This window comes from Stylophora pistillata, chromosome 2 (genome assembly GCF_964205215.1).
Source record: "Stylophora pistillata chromosome 2, jaStyPist1.2, whole genome shotgun sequence".
Classification (NCBI taxonomy): Eukaryota; Metazoa; Cnidaria; class Anthozoa; order Scleractinia; family Pocilloporidae; genus Stylophora; species Stylophora pistillata.
The window spans coordinates 1,146,148-1,164,700 of record NC_142520.1 but is presented as its reverse complement, the minus strand read 5'-3'; the positions used below and the strand labels follow the sequence as shown (position 1 = coordinate 1,164,700).

General features: G+C 41.8%; 2 protein-coding genes, 1 non-coding gene and 1 pseudogene across 7 annotated transcripts in view; 3 read left to right on the top strand and 1 right to left on the bottom strand.

Annotated features, from left to right (window-relative positions):
• The window catches only part of LOC111319391 (protein mono-ADP-ribosyltransferase PARP14), an 18,915-nt gene extending 9,080 nt beyond the window's left edge, over positions 1–9,835 (top strand). For both annotated transcript variants that reach the window (XM_088751333.1, XM_088751332.1), the window contains exons 3-9: positions 1–582; positions 1,721–1,954; positions 2,262–4,003; positions 4,238–4,411; positions 5,480–7,505; positions 7,677–7,997; positions 8,765–9,835. The exon at positions 1–582 is cut by the window's left edge and continues 69 nt beyond it. In XM_088751333.1, coding sequence (XP_088607459.1) covers positions 1–582; positions 1,721–1,954; positions 2,262–4,003; positions 4,238–4,411; positions 5,480–7,505; positions 7,677–7,997; positions 8,765–9,042 — 5,357 coding nt within the window. In that variant the 3' untranslated portion in view covers positions 9,043–9,835. The remainder of the gene's footprint in view (positions 583–1,720; positions 1,955–2,261; positions 4,004–4,237; positions 4,412–5,479; positions 7,506–7,676; positions 7,998–8,764) is intronic.
• LOC111341435 (uncharacterized) overlaps positions 1–18,553 on the top strand; it is a 50,746-nt gene that overhangs the window by 17,439 nt on the left and 14,754 nt on the right. The window contains exon 1 of one of the 3 annotated variants that reach the window (XM_088751328.1): positions 17,249–18,513. The exons of the other annotated variants lie outside the window; for them this stretch is intronic. The gene's annotated coding sequence lies outside the window, so the exon portion shown is untranslated. Of the gene's footprint in view, positions 1–17,248; positions 18,514–18,553 lie in introns of those variants that run through there. 3 annotated transcript variants of the gene reach the window in all.
• LOC148736596 (protein mono-ADP-ribosyltransferase PARP15-like) lies at positions 11,568–16,853 on the top strand (annotated as a pseudogene). The gene is made up of 5 exons (XR_015997417.1): positions 11,568–12,153; positions 12,538–12,726; positions 13,345–14,541; positions 14,791–15,120; positions 15,729–16,853. The product of XR_015997417.1 is annotated as a protein mono-ADP-ribosyltransferase PARP15-like (transcript).
• On the bottom strand, positions 17,127–17,200 carry Trnas-aga (transfer RNA serine (anticodon AGA)). Its single transcript has one exon. It is a non-coding gene; the product is annotated as a tRNA-Ser (tRNA).

The following is an 18,553-nucleotide window of genomic DNA, read 5'->3' as shown; positions in this document are numbered from 1 at the left end:
AAGATGATGGAGTGCGTGAAACAATTGAGGAGAATATAGATAGAGAGTTGGACTTGTTATCTGTTGCAAACAAGAACAAGCAAGAAGACCAGGAAGAGGAAGAAGAAGACCCGGAAGAGTTAGAACGAAAATCAAAACAACTGCAAGAGCTTTTCAGTTGTTTACCACCAGATCTTATCAAGAGAATTCTCCGTCGAGAAGACGTCGAGGGAAGTATCGAGAAAGCAAGTCAGAAGCTACAGGAGCTTCAAGATAGGGAGAATCCTGCGGATATTTTTAAAAACCCAGTTGAAGGAAAACCATCGGCTGCGAAAGCTGAAGGAAAATTTGAAGCTCCTCCGACACACAGCGCCACAATTAAGCAAGCTTGGGTGTCAGAGGGGCCTGCTGACAACGTGAAAGACGAAGATGGTCGGTCTCAATTTGAAAGAAATAAGTTACTCGTCAGAGGGCTAACGGAGGAAACATCTCAAGACGGATTGTTGAACTTTATCGAGGCAAAGAGCGGTGGGCAAGAAGTTGAGGACGTACAGATTCTGAAGAATGGAAATGCCTTGGTCATCATGGCTGATGATATTAAAGGTAGGGAGTTTTCATTTGAATGGTGTAGATTTTGCTTGATCGTGCTGCTTTGATCTGTTCGCAATTTATTAAGCGACAGAGCTCACGCCAACTTACTTACAACGTCTCAATTTCAATCAATGAACTAATCGTCGATAAAAATGTTTGATTAAAAATGTTGCATACTTTGTTTGAAGCATAAGAATTAGGATGCCTTGTTTAAGGTATACAGTGGAACCCCTCTAAACCGGACCCTCGTTAAACCGGAATCCTCTCTTTACCGGACCTTTTTTTCGGCCCCCAAATATCTGTCATACATTTTCTCTATTTTTAACCTCAGTAAACCGGAACCCTTCACTTCCGGGAACCGGACGCTCTTTTCAGTCCATAAATCACATACTGACAAAGAAATTGACCTCGTTAAACCACCAAAATCAAATCACACGTTTTTAGACGTGATTAAAATTTAAATTATAATCATGCAGCTGTGAAATCCGGAAATCCGAATCAGAAGTGAGAAATACGCATCGGCTAATTACTCATTGTTCTATTGGTACTGAAGCAAAAAACCTAAAGTCGACAATCGTGCCGCTGTTGTTGGGTTAAATGAATGACAACAAGAGGGGTCAGGTTAATAGACTGTCATGCTGCGGGTGAAATCACTTGCTAAAACAGACGAAGTAGCAAACATCACTGCGTCTGAGAGACCAGCGAAACGCCAAAGAATCGAGTTATCGTTAGAGAAGAAAATTAAGTTGATCAAATGCGGGGAGTCAGTGCCTAAACCAACACTGTGGGCTCTAAGCGGTAAATTTGGGATTGTATACCATGTACTGGTACTTACAGTCAGACAATACATTATGCGGCACATAATTGCCATATGGGTAAAACCTCAGTACACCGGACACCCCTTCAAACCGGACATTTCCTCCGGTCCCAAGGGTGTCCGGTTTAGAGGGGTTCCACTGTATTAACAGTTTTTGATATTTCGAGAAATAAACTCCGATTGCTTTTCTCTATTAAACTATCAAAATAATTCAGATCCAAGTAATCAATTGATGTGAGTACAAGTTATTAAATGAGGGTTGTCTTTCAGGATGACTTCCAAACGGTAAATTGAACAAGAAAAAGGTTTGTTGAGAATGCGATCTTATTTTAGATTTCAGAAAAATCAAGACCAAATGCGAGGAAAGAGGTCTGGATGGTGCGCAGGTTTCCATTGAACAAGTCCCGGTTTGCAAAAGCATCCTTGTCACTGGCTTTTCTGAAAATGTTACCCATGATTTTATTGAACTGTACTTTGAGAGTCGTCGAAACGGTGGGGGTCCTGTGGAGAAGGTTCACTATAGACCTAAAAGTGGTCGAGCTGTGGTTGTGTTCCAAGACGCAAAAGGTTTGTAACTCACTGATCTCTAAAATGTAGGTATTGTCTTATTCCTTCCGGCACAATACACGACATCCGAAACTCATTGATGTGTTAATATTGCTTTTTTATTTAAAACCAGGACTGAACATTGGACTAATAGAGAAAACTAATAGAAAGACAAAGAAGTGATTGATTAATTGATAGTTCTACTCTGTCCCAAACACTCAAACACCTTTGGTCTTTCGTCTCTCAAGATTAAGGGTCGTGAAGAGTTGAAAAACGACAAATAACTTTCTCCTGAAAATTCTTGATACTTAGTTGTTTCAATCGACAGATATGGAAAATGTGATAACCAGACATGAAGAGAAACCTCATATATTACAACAAACCCAGGTGTCAATTAAACTTTACCAAGAGTTCCTAGTGGGTGAAGAAGTTGATTTAGCAGATGGTACAGGTGATTTAGGAGCTAGTGCAACCGGAGCCAGTGAGGCTCGAGTGAGCAAGAAGCCCGATGCCAAAACACAACAGCTACACATAGCTGTGGATCCAGATGTCATGGAATATGTCAATTCTACAGGATTCCAAGCTGAACTGAATAATTCGTTAGCTGAAAAGAATAGCGCAATCACCTGGAAACCCAACAACAAAATGGCTGTAATAGTGTACCGTGGGGAAGAAGACAGCGACTCCTGGCAATCCGAATGTATTGACCAGGTGCAAAGTTACCTCGGCAAGTTTGCGAAGTGCGATGTGCAAGTCAACAAGGATTTCTGGGAAGCCGTGGTAGCTAACCTTCCCAGCGTTCGCGCCTGGTTGGGAGTTGATCCCCCGCTGGTGAAGACTATTCCAGATTCAAATGTTGCTAGGATCGTGTCGTTGGAAACAGATGTGAAAAGTAACGAGGAAAAGGTGAAGTCTAAGTTAGAAGAAATCTACCGCGAGGAAACCAGAAAAACTTACTTAAAGAAGAAAATTCCAAATGTTCCTGAGGAGCGCTTAATTTTGCTGAAGAAAATAAAATTTGCTGAGAAACTTCAAGAAAAGAATAAGGAGTTGGATATCAAGTTCGATACTGAAGCTGAAGAAATATATTTCGAAGGTCCCCAGCCACAGTTTACTGAAGCAACCATGAAGTTCTACAAACAAATGGCTGACATGGTTGAAAAGAAACTTACTTTATCCGTCAGCATCCTGGAGATTTTAAACACAGATGAAGGACTTCAGACAGTAAAACGTGAGTTGGAAAGAAACAACGGGGAAGCAGTGTTCGTTATTGAGAAAGACGCCACCATAGTGGGATCATCAGCAGCCCATGCAGACAACGCAGCGAGGCTCGTGAACAAATTAATGCTGGAAGAGAAAGTTCAAGTGGACAAGAAAAGCAAACATTTGTTGAAGTCAGCTGAGTGGCTGAAATTGTGTGACGAAATGAACCAAACGGCTGTACGTGTCCATAGGAATAACTGGAGCGATACATACGTGGCCGGGTTCAAAGATGACGTCACCGAAGTGATTAAGAAGTTTAATACGTTCCTTGAAAACAATTGTATTAGGGAAGAAAGGTTTGTGTGTGCGTCTGATATTGAGCGGAGGTATCTTCTTGAGCTCCGTCAAGAGGATCTACGTGCCATACAAGATCAACTGAAAGATTTTGTAGTGAATATCAAAAAAGGATTAGACGATGATGATCTTGTCATTTCTGGAAACAGAGAGGGTTTGAAACGTGTGAAAAAGGAGATTGGCGCTCTGATAGATGCCACTGAGTCGAAAACCTTTGAGGTGAAACAGCCAGGTCTTCGAAAATACTTTGATAGTGGAAAAGGAGATCGGCTGGTGAAATCGGTGGAAAAAGACCAAGATTGTGCCATAAAAGTCCAGAAAAATTTAGGTCGAGGAAGAAGGGACGAGGAGTTGCGCCTCGAATCCGTATCCGACGGTTCTACTTCTTCAGGAGACAGTGGAGATGATGCTGAGGATGACGAAGCTACCGCTGTTGGAACTGACGCGTCTACCTTGGTAATTGCCCAAGGGCACAAAGTGTCGTGGAAACCTGGAAACATAGAGGCAGAGAAGGTAAGATTGTCACTCTTTTCGTCACACAAGGAAAATATCACATGAAAATACGTTAGAAGATCTGGTTGACATAGTTATGGATTTTGGTTGTTCAATTAGCTCTTATGTACTCATAGAGTGTGGTTACTTGATTGATTAACTTCTCTCTTGTTGAGAGTGCTAAGTCTGATAACGACAACAGTCCACCATATTGAAGAAGTAAGAAAATTAACATATTTTTTTTGTGTATTGCAGGCGGACGTACTTGTCAGTTCTCAAGGAGTATGCGATAAAGCAATCATTAATGCCGGTGGTCCTCAGGGCGCGACTCCCAACGTTGGTGACATTACTGTCTCAGGTGGTTTTTCCTCGGTCAGTCACGTGATTCACACTAACTGCTGTAAGTGGAACAGCGGTGGAGGGGAGCCGGTAAGAAACAATGAAGTGTCATTCCTAAATGTTACCAATTACGTAGATAAGTATGAGTTCACTTTCGAGTGAAAGGACCTCTTTAAAATGAATTGAAGAGTACTTTTCTTTTAAGTTGATGCAAGCCCAAATGGCGAAGCCAATCCATTCTCTTATAGGATAAAGCAACCAATGACCATTCAGGCTTGATGTAATTTTCTTTCCGATGTAGCTTATCCTCAAACGTTCTGTTCGGTTTATAACGCCAAAGCAATCTAACGCGGAAAGCCTCACTCCTCAACGAGTTCTTCGAGAATAATCAGTCAAATGTAACGACAGGAGTTTTGCATAGTTACAGTAACTTTTAATTCCTAATATCAAATATATGTGAATATTGGTTAGAAATTTTGTAGAATTAGTAAGAGCATAAATCTCACAAGAAAAAATCAAATTGAAAAAAAGAATAAGTTATAGGCCCTATTCCAAAGGTTAATGCCGTGAGGTTTGAATCCAAACATTCTTGATCGTGATCCTAAAAGGAAATACTACGAGTGTGAACATCCTACACGGCACTCTCTTATTATTCTCTGGAATTTTACTAAAATTCAGTGCTGATATAACTTTGATTTCCGGATAACAGATTCCCGGCCCCGGTTGTTCGAAGGTTGGATAACGCCGGCTATCCACTGGATAAATCTTTATCCAGGGGATGGCACAGCACGTTTTGCCTTCAATTTATCCGTTGGATAGTGTTATCTGTCCTTTATACAACTGGGCCGTGGAGTCTAAGAGTAGCTCGAGAGGGATACAGTTTTTTAACCTTTTCACTCTCGAGTGACCATTGAGTGTTTTTTCCTTTCATTATTAATGCATCATCACCCAGAAAGGTGATGGGAAGAGAGGACAAAATATCAACTAGGCGGAATATCGCAGGACTTAACGCCAAATTCTGACGGTCAAATTTATGAGAAGTGTACAGAGGACAGTGTGGAGAGTTACTATTGAGATCGTGTGGGAGTGACAGGATTTACTAGATCCCCTCTTGCCACCACATTATTTATTCAACAACGTCTATTTCATCTTTTGTAGACGCTGCGGGCCATCGTTCAAAAGTGTTTGCAAACAGGCGAAACGCTTGGAGCGAATTCCATTGCGTTTCCCGTCATTGGAACTGGGAACTTACACTTCCCACGCGATACAGCCTCGAGAATCATGTTGGAAGAAACGATCAATTTCTGCCAAACTAACCCTGCTTCTAATTTACGGGACATCCGATTTGTCGTGTTTAACCAAGATCAAGCATTAACTGCTGCCTTCAAACAAGAGATGGACAAACTGCAACCCAAGCATATTGGCCACTCCGCCATCACGACTTTTGCAAAGGGAATACGTTCCTTCTTTGGTGGAAAGAAAGCAGTGGGGACGTCGGGTGTTAGCATTGAAGTATTGCAAGGCAACTTGTGCCAGGAGAAAACCGACGCCATTGTGAATATAACAAGTAAAGACTTGAATATGGACAGTGCAGGAAAGTTGAGTAAGGAAGTAAAACGGCGCGGTGGTCAACAGATACAGGATGAGTTAAATCAGTTCGGACAGCAATCGGGTGGAATTGTTTTGATCACCAGTGGTGGGAACCTACATGCACCGAACATACTTCATTTAATTCCGGACACCAATAATAAAGACCATCTTCAGCAGTGTGTAGAGAAATGTCTTCAGCTGGCAGAGTCGCATGGTCTTAAATCCATTTCTATCCCCGCAGTTGGTACCGGAGCATTCCATGTTTCTGCAAGGGACTCAGCCAGTCTGATATTTAAAGCGCTGACAAACTTCAGTGGAAGCTTCCGTTCTGTTTGTAAGGTCAGGATTGTGATCTTCGAACCTCCAATGTTGTCGGCCTTCCAGCAAGAATATCAGAGGCACTCGTTTTCTCCACAAGTAGGCATGGCTCAGCGCATGACCTTTACTAGCCCTTTCACCGTTGAGGTGATAAATGATGATTTGACTAAGGAGAATAGCACTGATGCTATCATGAATATTATAAGCACTGATATGAAAATGACCAATGCTGGACAACTGGGTGCAGCCGTAGCAAACGCAAGTGGTACACAAGTGCAACAAGAGTGCGACCAACTTGGAAAGCAATCTCCTGGAACAGCGGTAATGACCAGTGGAGGCAACTTACATGTACCCTATATTATTCACATTATCCCAGGCTCTTCAGATAAGCAACATCTCCAGCAATGTTTGGAGGAGGGTCTTCGTGTTGCAGACGCACATGGGCTTCAATCAATATCAATTCCATGTGTTGGCACCGATGGATACGGCCTGACTGGAGCGGACTCAGCCCAACTGACGTTCAAAGCACTAAACATATTCAGTGCCCGCTGTAAAAATATTCAAAGGGTGAGGGTGATTGTGTTCCAGGCCTCTATGATGCAGGAGTTTCTACAAGAACCGAAGAAACAACTAGTGCAAGATATAGAAGAAAAAGACAGTGACACGGAGAATGTAGCAGCTTGGCCAACCGGAAGAATCGGTCGTAGGCAGGCACCAGCCCAAGATTATGAACACTCTGTAATAATTTCTTTGATTGGCAAAGACGAGTTCAGCGTGGGAAAAGCCGAGGAATCCTTGAAGAAAGGTTTCTATGACGCTTGTACAATGGAAAAAGTTGAAAGTGAAGTCGTCAGTCAGCTTTCCGATAAACAGAAAGATATCCTGAGAAAAAAAGCGAAAGGCCGTGACGTCAGACTTGAAATTGAGGATGACGTGGATCGCATTGTCGTCCGTGGTGAACCAACCGAAGTGTCTGGAATGGTCGGGGAGATCTGGAAAGAGATCAACGAGAGGACCAAGAACAAGCAAGAAGAAGAACAAGCGAAGTTGGTTTCAAAGAACGTAGAGTGGAGCTATGAATTACATGGCACGAAAATGGCATTTGCGCCGAAAGCAAATGCTAAGATTGAGTTGGCCTACAGCAAAGAGGAGCACAATGTGCAAGTTCCTTTACGTGGAGACAAGTTTGTCATCGATTTGAAGAGAAACTCTGGATGTGGACAAACGTCTGGTGAACAAATAACACTGACGAGAAAGGTGAAGGGTGCTGACGAAGGTTAGTTGCTATACATCTCCAAAACGATGTCTCTCCAGCTTTCCTGTGGATCCTCTATGTATTTTCATTGAGAACTATTTTCTTACCTGAAAAATATATTTGGAAGTTGAAATTTAACTTCAGTTGATAGTTTTCCACTTCAACATTCTAATCCTTTGGTCCTTTCTGTAGCTGTAGGAATTGCTCTACCAAAGCACTGGGCACCAATGCCCGGCCATGACTCTACTGTGCACAAAGTACAACTTCTCCCAGGATCTCATGAGTATCAAGATGTCCTACGTCAGTTTCAAGCCACAGTCGGTGGGGTAAATGTTCATAAGATTGAACGAGTACAGAATCCTCATCTATATCAGTCTTACATGGTAAGAAAACAGAAAATGGATAAAGACACGGGAGGAAGTAGTGAAAGACAACTGTTTCATGGGACAGATGCTAAAAACATCAGCCACATCAACGCTCAAGGATTCAACAGAAGCTTCTGTGGGGCTCATGGTAAGTCCTTGAAGTTTCAATCAATCAATTTATTAATTTCGTGGCATGGGATTAAGTTCCCCTTGCATCCGAGTCAGAGGCTCATGTTTAAAACGCATGACAATTTTCTAATGAATCAACCAACCCGTAATAACCAAATGTTTGTCGTCTTGTAACGGAATGCGGCAAAGAAATGATTCCGAGTATGTATCAGGCATCGAACCTCAGACCTACGGATTTCGTGTTCCGACACTTAGCAGTTGAGACTTTAACGACTGGGGTAGGGTTTTTGGTGGATTCACATGTTACATGAGTCCCACATACTGCTAGAATCAACAATTATTGTTGAAAGCTTCGTGTGAGCAAATAGAGTGGTTGAAGCAATGTTTCGAGCGGTAACACCTCACTAGTTAATCAAACTGAATTAGTTTTTATTTTGCTTCATCGATAGCTTTTTGGCCAGAATTTCATCTATTTCTTTGTCAAACTGTCTTACCAAGACGCTCAGACGTTCAATCAGCTCTAGTTCAATCACTTTCGAGTCAGAAAATTGTAAAAAGAGAAAAGGAAATAGAAAATACCATTGTAAAGCCAAGAGAAGATAAATGGACCATTATTTTTCTCTTGGTAAAGCTCTATGCAATAAGAGGAATCTAATTTTTCTTTCATAACAGGTAACGTTGCCGGACGTTTGATTTTGTTTGATATTTTTACTCTAATATTACGGTGCAACAGAGCTTTTCATCATCCTTGCTGTTTAATCATTTGAAATGCAATTTTCTTTCCAGGCACGAAATTTGGACGTGGTGTCTACTTTGCCAGAGACGCTCAATACTCAGTAGGATACGCTGGGCATGGTGGTTATGGAGGTCGCTACATGTACCTTGCCAAGGTCCTTGTTGGACAGTATTGTGTTGGAAATCCTTCAATGATTGTACCTCCGCCCAAAAATCCATCGAAACCTGAAATCCTATACGATTCTGTGGTAAATAGCCAATCGAGCCCCAGCATCTTCGTTGTTTTCTTTGATAATCAGTGTTATCCTGAATACCTTATAACCTTTTGATGACCACAGTTATATGCTAAAAAGCTTGAAAAGTCTCATAATTCAGTTCAGTTTATTTGAGGTTTAAATTGCTAAACATCGGTATCCTTCACAGTCTAGGTAACATTATATGCCTGTCAGTAATAGTTTTTCTATAGTATTCTTTATTGTCCTTACTAAAGCTCATTCTTTAACTCCTAAATTGAAATATGATGTCGTTGGAGTTAACGTGTCCTTATGATGCCAAACATAAGTAGATCCCAGCCTAACGCGTGTTATGAGTACAGTTTGGTTTCCACTAGCCTACAGGATACAGGCGAGCGTGAGCGAGTACCTCGTCACAGTCGCGTTCTTCGCCCCACGCGTTCACCTCGCGCCTACCCCGTTTTCTCGCTTGGGAACGCAAAGATTCTGCTGTTCTGCAGGTTTCCACAACGTTAGTTTTTCGCCAGATCAATTTATAGTATCATTTTGCATCGATTTGCTACCCAAGAAAACTGCTAAAGTAGAGAATTTTGAATAAAATGTACAGCTTTTTGCTACGTTCAACTGATGAGAAATGACGATGAAGCCGCTTGAAGACACTTGATGTATGATGTGAAAGACGCACTGAACAGAACCTCATAGAAGTACGTATTGATTATTTAGTTGGCGGCCAAAAGATTAGTCTCCTTTGGGAGCGTTGCGTGACTCCGGCCCGAGCGGCTTCGAAGGAGACTGCCAAAAGATTCGCCAGAAAATGTGGTGTATTATTACCTTTGTTCGGATAGACGAACACAAACTCATTGAAATAATATAGAAGAAGAAAACTGAACGTGTTCCTTTTTTTTTTGTCTTCAAATAGCGGCTTTGTAGCGATATCTTTAGTTTTTCCCAATGGAAGATTGAGAAAGGGGAAGCCCCACCAGCAGATTAGAACAGTCAATCTAGAAACTACCATCTAAATTTTTAAACTGCTGTTTCAGTTTCCACTCGTGTAATGAAACCCTTGTTTTGTTAGAGAGAAAGGGAGTGTGTGTGTGTGTGTGTGTGTGTGTGTGTGTGTGTGTTTGCCCCTGTAAATGTTGCGTGACAAACAAGGTGCATCACTTGTCACGGATATTTTCGGGCTAAAACTGAAAGGTTCATTGTCTACAATTGACACTTTGTAATATTAGCTTAAAAAGGAAGCGAATCTTGTGATTTATCATCCACACCTCCTATCTCATTCCTTGTGAGCGCTGAAGCTGTTCCGACCCGTTTCTTCCAGTCTCAAGAGAAATCAGCTCTTCACAGGTAAATACAGGCCCCTTTAGCTCTGCCAAGACCCTAACAAAAGCGCATGACAAAGTAATAAATTAATCGACCTTTTTCGAAACAAAAGATGAATGTATTCAATTTTTAGTTTGATATTGTGCCGTGATTTAGCTCTGTAAAAAATTATAATATTTTTACCGATTCTGCCATCATAAACGGAATCTATCGATATCTATCTAATAATCGCTTTATAAAGGGACTGATTTTTTCTCCCAAACTTTTCTACCGCCCCAGGATAACAGCAAGTTAACCCGAGCTAAAGCACGTGTCATAGAGTAAATCTTGTGTAATTTGCTGCATGGTTTTCTTGGCCATTGAGGAGGTGTTATTACACAATCGGACGATTGACACATCCAAACTGCTCGAGGTTTTCATAAACCTTTGTAACGACCAGAGGTCGATGGCCGATGGCGAGCTAACGGGGATTATTTTTCGACATATTATTTAATAATAGAGTTTGACCTTCGACCTCTAGAAATCACCAAATATTTTTAACAGCGCGAGCGTCAATATTTGATATTTAAGTTGATACTCCGTGGTCAATTGCTGATTTATTGTAATGTAGCAACCTAACTGGTCACTGCTTTGACGTTCACTCTCTTCACAAGGCCATCTGATTGTATATTCACCGGTGTAAAATAAGAAAATTTTTGTCACGAGGATCCCTTGTCGAAACTGTCACGCAACACTTTTAAATAGGCTCTGCGTGACGGTCGTCACAGGCTACTATTACTGTTAGTTACGACCACAAAAGCAACATTTCACCACTAGAACTGGGCGAATTTTTCAGAAAATGTACACTTAGGGAGGCTTGATTTATGTGAGAAAAATTATTTCCGAAAGCTTCGCGGAATAGGCTTTATTAAGACGCCGATGTTTTAAGTCGAGATTTTTAAAAGTTACATTTGAAAACTTACCCGCAAAGTAAAGGCAATGGAATATTCCTGGATTTTCATTGTTTTTCATCATTTCAGAAACGAACCGTTTGCATGCTATTTAGAAGAGCAGCTACCAAGAAGGCTTGCGTGACGAGACTTTGCACAACCACTGTTAAAAGTCGACATGCGTTCTGGCAAATTTTATTTATCTCGAAAGTTTATTAGTGAACCTCGATTTCGTGTACTTCGGCCACTGCCAGGCACACTCGACTTTTGTGTGGTGCTTACTGCTCCCTTTGCTGTGATGTTCCTGACTATTGTTTTTGGTTTTAGGGTCATCTTTTCTAGGGGACGGTCATCCAAACACCCAAATAAAAGTATGTCGGATACCAGTCAACAAAACGTTCAGGGAGAAAATGCTATCCGCACTGACGATATTTACTGCTCTAAGGGCGTAGTGCAATTCATACAGAAGTATCGATGGTCACAAGTCAGGTCCATAGAGAGAAGCCTTCAACTGTTCGATGTCGTGGTTAATGCTTTTGGATTTGAAAATAAGCTTTGCGTCTCAGCCAAAGCAGATGGCCTGGGCACAGCTCTTGAAAAAGTGAAGGTGCTCATTGACAAAGTGATTTGTGAAAACTTTGAGATTGAACAGCCTGGTATTGCCCGCTACTGCTCAAAGGGAAGACTTGACAGTCTGGTCAAGATGGTAATGAATGAGGAAAAATGCTACGTCCTCGTTGAGAAGAAATTCCTCGAGTCGGCGACTTGCCCCAGTTCCAGTGAATCAGCGGTCGCTGGTGCGGGTTCGCCCTCTACAAACGGTGGTACCGCTGGCGTAGCGCTTGGTGTTGATAGCTCAGATACAAGCGCGTTCAGTGGTTCATCTGTTGTATTCACTTCACTTAAAGGACACAAAGTTTCGTGGAAGATTGGAGATATAGCGTTAGAACAGGTTTGTCCATGTTTGCTTTAAACATCAAAGAGCTTTCCACATTAAGCTCTGCGATCCGACGTCAATATAAGGCTTGAGTACTAGTCTGTGAAGGCTCTCATAAGGGTGGGAAAGTATTAGTAACACAAGCTAGCGAGAGGAGGAGTGTGGTACTGATAATGATTAATGTCAGATCTCCGACTTGTCGCAGATCTTAACGCGAGCGGAAAACTTTCAGTAAATAATGGCGAGCTCGGTGGCCATATCGGAGGCTAAAGGCTAACAAAACTGGCCCGCCTTGATCTCACAGAGAAACACCGCCCTAATAATGAACAGCCGTTTCAAATTTTGAGATGGTGGTTTTCTGAATGCGAGAGCTCTGATTCTCTAAAACTATTTTTTTAGGCCCACACACTGGTTTGTCCCGAAGGAGTTTGCTCCAAAGCAATCCTCACTGCCGCTGGTCCTGATATTGCAAAAGTCTTGCAACTACCACAGCAGGGAGAAATCACTTTAACACCAGGTTACCAGCTACTTTGCAAACATGTGCTGCACACGTGCTGTTCTAAGTGGAATGGCGGCAAAGGGGAAGCGGTGAGTAAATGAAGCCGAAATGTTTGATAGGTCATCGCCGCCAAAATTCTGTTTCAAGTTCTGTTTTGTAGAACCTGTGTAGTTGATAAACTCTTAACTGAAAACACTAGAAGAGAAATTGAACAAATGGAACAGAACTTGGACAGATAATTGAAATTACACAAACAGAAATAAATTCACAATAACGTAACAAAAACTGGAGTAACAGAATACAAATTTACTTTGTTCCGAGTGGAACCTGGGAAAGACCTAGTTGAACATTATAATTGTGAATAGTAATGCGATCTTTCTGTTAAATGTACAGAGTCTCGCCCAAAAATATTACTCATAGGAGAGAAACAAGTATTAAAATCTACTACCTGAAAGATTACTCTTGTTTTATTTGAGTGGCCCCGCTTTAACTGACCGTTCAAAACAGGTAGAACCGTGGACTATACAAAATAGCAGTTGAGACTCAATAAAGGGTTACCACGACCGCCAGATAGAGGTGACTGCTAAATAGAGGTGAAAATTACAGCGAAAACAAAGAAACAACCGACCGCTTAATACAGTGCCGCGTTATACAGGTTTGACCGTACTTTTTGATGATCTTCAGTTCCATCCCTTTATCCCTTACAGATGCTGCAATCCATTGTACAGAAGTCCCTCAATAAAGTTGCTGAGCTCGGTGGATCTTCTATCGCCTTCCCTTTGATTGGAAGTGGTAACTTAGGTTTCCCTTCGCGCGATACTTCAAGGATCATGTTAGACGAAGCAGTCAAATTCTGTTTGAATGACTCTCAATATTTGGTAAGAGACATTCGATTTGTTCTGTTCCACGGTGATCAAAGAGTTATTGATGCTTTTAAGCTGGAAAGTGCTGCTTTGCAAGCAAGATTTTACACGACCGTGGAAGTTGTTCAAGATGACCTGACCAAGCAAACTACAGACGCCATCGTCAACGTCATTCGCTCGGATATGAACATGCATTCGGCGGGAGAACTTGGTAAAGCAGTAGCACTGGCAAGTGGAGCTCAAGTAGAAGCAGAGTGTGCAAGACTTGGCCATCAACCAGAGGGGACCGCCGTTATAACGAGCGGTGGGAATCTAGCCGCACTAAATATCATACACATGGTTGTGACGGGATCTGCAAGTAAAAAAACATTCAGCAGTGTGTTGAGAAATGTCTTCTGTTAGCGGAGTCGAGCGGTCTGAAGTCTATCTCCTTACCAGCGGCTGGTACCGGAGCGGGTGGACTCAGTCCGGGAGACTCGGCCCAGGCAACGTTCCAGGCAATGAATAAAATTCTTGGCAGCTGTGTCAATCTACGTGTCGTTAGAATCGTTTTGTTCCAAGCTAAGTTGATGAAGACCTTCTTGAAAGAACACAAGCTCATGCAACAACAAGAAGAGACAAAAAGACTGGTTCCAACTCTTCTTCCTGTGAAAATCGAATCCGAAGAGCCACCCGCAAAGAAGCCCCGTGCGGCACAGAGTTCTGGGCCTAATCCAAATAAGGACAAAATACAAATATATCTTGCTGGCCCTACAAAGATCGCTGTTAAAAGAGCCAAAGAGAAACTTCGGAAAGGTCTCGCAGACGCGTTCACATTTCAAAAGATCGCGCACAAAGATGTTGTTAAGCTCTCGGAAACACAGCTCATCAATCTCAAGAAAAGCGCCAAGTTAGTTGACGTGAAGTTAGTGACTACGTGGGCAGGTGTCATTCTTGTCCAGGGTGAACCCAGTGCCGTGACAGAAATGGTCAGCGAAATTTGGCAACGTATAAACGAAATTTCTAGAGTTAGCAGAGACAACGAGATCGTCAAATCGTTAGGTCAGTCACTTTAAATCATTTTGAAAGATCTTCAAATGACACTGATGTCCGCTCGATGCACCTAATTTTTTTGCGGGATACTTAGAATTTAGGAATTTTACAATCTACAGGCCCATTTGTTTTACTGTCCAGATGCTTTTGTTCTTTTTATCTGTATCTATTTCCACAAGGTTGTCACAACTTTTGCATGCTCTTTGACTGGTTAACAATCTTATCGCTCTAAAACTTCTGTTCATACTTGCATCCTAGCAGCAGCCCTTCCGACAACCTGGGAACCAATGCCTCGCAATTAAGTTGGAAATGACGTCACAGTACACTCGGCGAATCTATGCCAGTCATCTCTCGAGTTCCAGGATGTGTCATTAAAATTCCATCAATCTGTTAAGGGCTCGGTAGTCATCTCTAGTATTGAGCGCATTCAGAATCCTCATCTGTACCAAACGTACCAGCTTAGAAAAGAGAAAATGGATAAAGACAACGGCGGGGACAATGAAAGACAGCTTTTCCATGGAACAATTCCTGAAAACGTGGTACTGATAAACTCTCAGGGATTTAATAGAAGCTTCTCAGGAGTTAATGGTAAGAACTTTTTAGCTTGTCTCGTACCTAGATCTTATCGCGTAACCGCTTGGCCGTTAAGGATTCCTTGGTTTCAACCTAAAGGACGCTCTTATCACTGTGGACTCGTACCTTGTGCAATGACATGAGTTCCATTTTCATTTAAGATTTCTATAGCTAGTCTCCCTGTGTTCCTTTACATTACTAGCTTCCATTTGGTCTTTTCCATCACTAGTTCCCATGCGGTCCTTTACATCGCTGCTTGTGTTACAACTAAACCCAACATATAGAGAGACTGAAGGTAACAAAACAAAAGATGTGCCAAAGCCCCCAATTTTAATTTTAATTTGAATATCCATTTTGTCCACAATGATGACTTTCATTGATGCGGTGTAGTTAATGATTTACGTCGTCAAAATGATTAACAAGTACTCGTCAACTTTTTTTAAACGTATATATGTGGAAGAAACGCTATCAAAAAAGAGTGACAGTGAGAAATCTAATGAATCCAGAAGTCCGGTCCACTTCCAAACAATTCTGTTACGCTACCCACGGTGCTTCACTCTCCTCGTTTGATCCATATAAGGCTTTAATGTAGCACTGATTCCAATCTGCTGTTCCACTTCCAGGAGTTTGCTTTGGAAAAGGAGTTTATTTTGCAAGAGATGCTGCCTATTCGACTCGTTTCGCCCTAGCTCGCAAGGGTGGTGTGGGTAGCCGGTGTATGTACTTGTCCAGGGTCCTGGTAGGACAGTATTGTAATGGTAACAAAGACATGGTGGTACCCCCTCCTAAAGATCCATCAAGGCCGGAGATTTTGTTTGATTCTGTTGTAGATAATTGTGGAACTCCAACCATCTTTGTTGTATTTAACGATACTCAGTGTTATCCTGAATATCTGATCAGGTTTTAACGACTGCGTGAGGGAGAATTTTATTACTAGTGTCTAATGATGATGTCAATGGCGAAAAGTAAATTCAATTTGGACATTTTAGAAATTGTTTGTGGAAATTTTTGCCATCGAATTAGTGTGCTGTTTTGGCTCGTTTTGTTTAAAAGAGGGCCAAACAATTCATGGATACAGATTTATTGGTAAATGAAAAGTCTTTGTAGGTTATAAGAATTGCGGTCGTCTTGCCTACGAGTTGTAAGGTGCACGGAAATCTTGCGTAGGTCTTCTGCTTGTTGTCGTACCTATCCTAGAGAACCTTACTCGCAAGTTTCAGTTTGCGTTTGAGTTTTATATCGGAGACAAGCCTAAATCCCTTACGAGTTTTCGGTTGATTAGAAGCTGATAACGCTGTGCCGAAGCGGAACGACCTATGATGTTAGCTAACCGCCTGGTCGGTAGTTAAAATAAACAACTCGTAGGCGAGACGACCGTTTAACAGTTATAAAGCTTTAGACCTTTCCTTCTTTGTTACTGTTGAAGTTGTGCTTTCATGTCACGAGGGTTTGTGAAGCACGGTGGTGGCGTGCATGTGTTTGCATGAAATCCTACCTTATCACCATTTTTCTTAAGATTCTCGTACTTATGTTAAATTTTGCTTTGTAAGATTGTTCAGGTTGTTGTTGTTTTGCAGAGGATGCAAAGAAATCTACAAAGATTTACTATGCACAAGCTCAGCTATTGTTCTCGTTAACTCTTTTATTAGTGACGTCCTCGTTGCCGTTACTGTAGTGGCTTTTTAAACTTCCTAACATTGATAACATGTAAAGATGAAACAATTTTTAATGTAATAAAAAAAATCCGAGCCCCAGATGGGACTTGAACCCACGACTCTCCGAGATCTAGTCGGATGCTCTAACCACTGAGCTACTAGAGACTCTATGGTGAGCAAGGGTCAATATGTGGGCCTCGACTGGAACCGCATCGCGCGGCTACACAGCCAAGTATTGGTAAGCACCTGTGAAAACTCACTAACAGCATCACGCTGTCACATTAAGGCATATCAAGATGCAGCCAACCAACCTCCAAAGTGAGCATGTAAAGATGAAACAATTTTTAATGTAATAGAAAAAATCCGAGCCCCAGATGGGACTTGAACCCACGACCCTCCGAGATCTAGTCGGATGCTCTAACCACTGAGCTACTGGAGACTCTATGGTGAGCAAGGGTCAATAGTAGCTTGCTCAACATTGATAAGAAAGAAAAATAGAAAGATCTCTGCACTTCTTACAATAAGGCCCGGTTCAGACGCCGAACTTTTCATGAGCCGAACTCAATTCGAATTTGGACCGACCCAAATTAAAGAAAGTACGTCTGCTGATTCAAACGCCGTTCTTTTTGGCCGTTCCGAATTTAGTTCCAGTAAAACCAGTCAAACTGCTTGCAAAATACATTAAAACAATTTATGCATTAGCATCGGCAAATGAAAAGTGCGGCGTCTGAATTAAAGCCGTTCTAAAGGCGTTCTAAAGGCGAAATTCTCGGCCAAGCCAGGCGGGAAGAACGGGTGAGCCGTTCCAAATTGAAATAGCCGTTCCAAATTGATTCAGACGCCGATCTTTTCATGTACTTAATTCAAGGAATTAGGTTCGGCTCATGAAAAGATCGGCGTCTGAACTGGGCCTAACTCACTCAGCACTACACAAGACCACGTGGGGGATGCGTCCATCAACTAGCAGAAAAGCTAAAATATTAACTTTAAGGATTCAGTGTGGTAGGAACGTAGGCATCGGTTTGGTTTTTGCTTATTTCGACGGGGATAAATGCAGGATGAGCGTAAATATGAATACGATGATTGATCATTCGGAAGTAATCTCGTAAGGGACCTCAGATGACAGTTAGGAAATGTAACCGCTCGTGCTCTGAGATTGTCATGCAGCATTTGATGACAGTAACTTGTGTTCCTTTTTGTTTATATTTTTTCCTTTGAATTTCAACAACCGGAAAAAGAAATTAAATTATTCAAAGGTGTCTCTCTAGCTAACGCCAATTTTCTTTCTCCACTTTTTAAACGTCCACGCAAACTCTTAGTAAATAAATTTCCTGTCTCCCTTAACTTACGAACGGTTTGTGCTCCAGTCCACAATTTTAGAATCTTACCTGAACTCACATAAAGAAAACAATCAGTGCACCTTTCCCATTAAATCCTAGGCAGCAATCCCTAAAACTCGAAGAGGTAAGTAACGGTTGCATTTCCAAGTTAGTTGATTGAGGTGACGATACTTGTCACAGTGAGCTCTCCGACGTTACGTTACATAGTGAAAGTAAGCCTCGTTTTGATGCCAATTCTGGGAAGAAAGGCGGAAGTGTTAAGATGGAAGAAGCCATGCTTTCAACTCACGGTGAATGCCTGAAGATCGCTGCTTTTGGTTTTCCCAGAGCTCTCTACTAGAACATATTCCGCTTTTTCAGTTGTTTCTGATTAAAAAGCCGTATTAGGAGGGAGTAATAAGCACTACATCAAGGTAAGCGCGTTAAAATTGTAATTATAAATGTTGATAATTT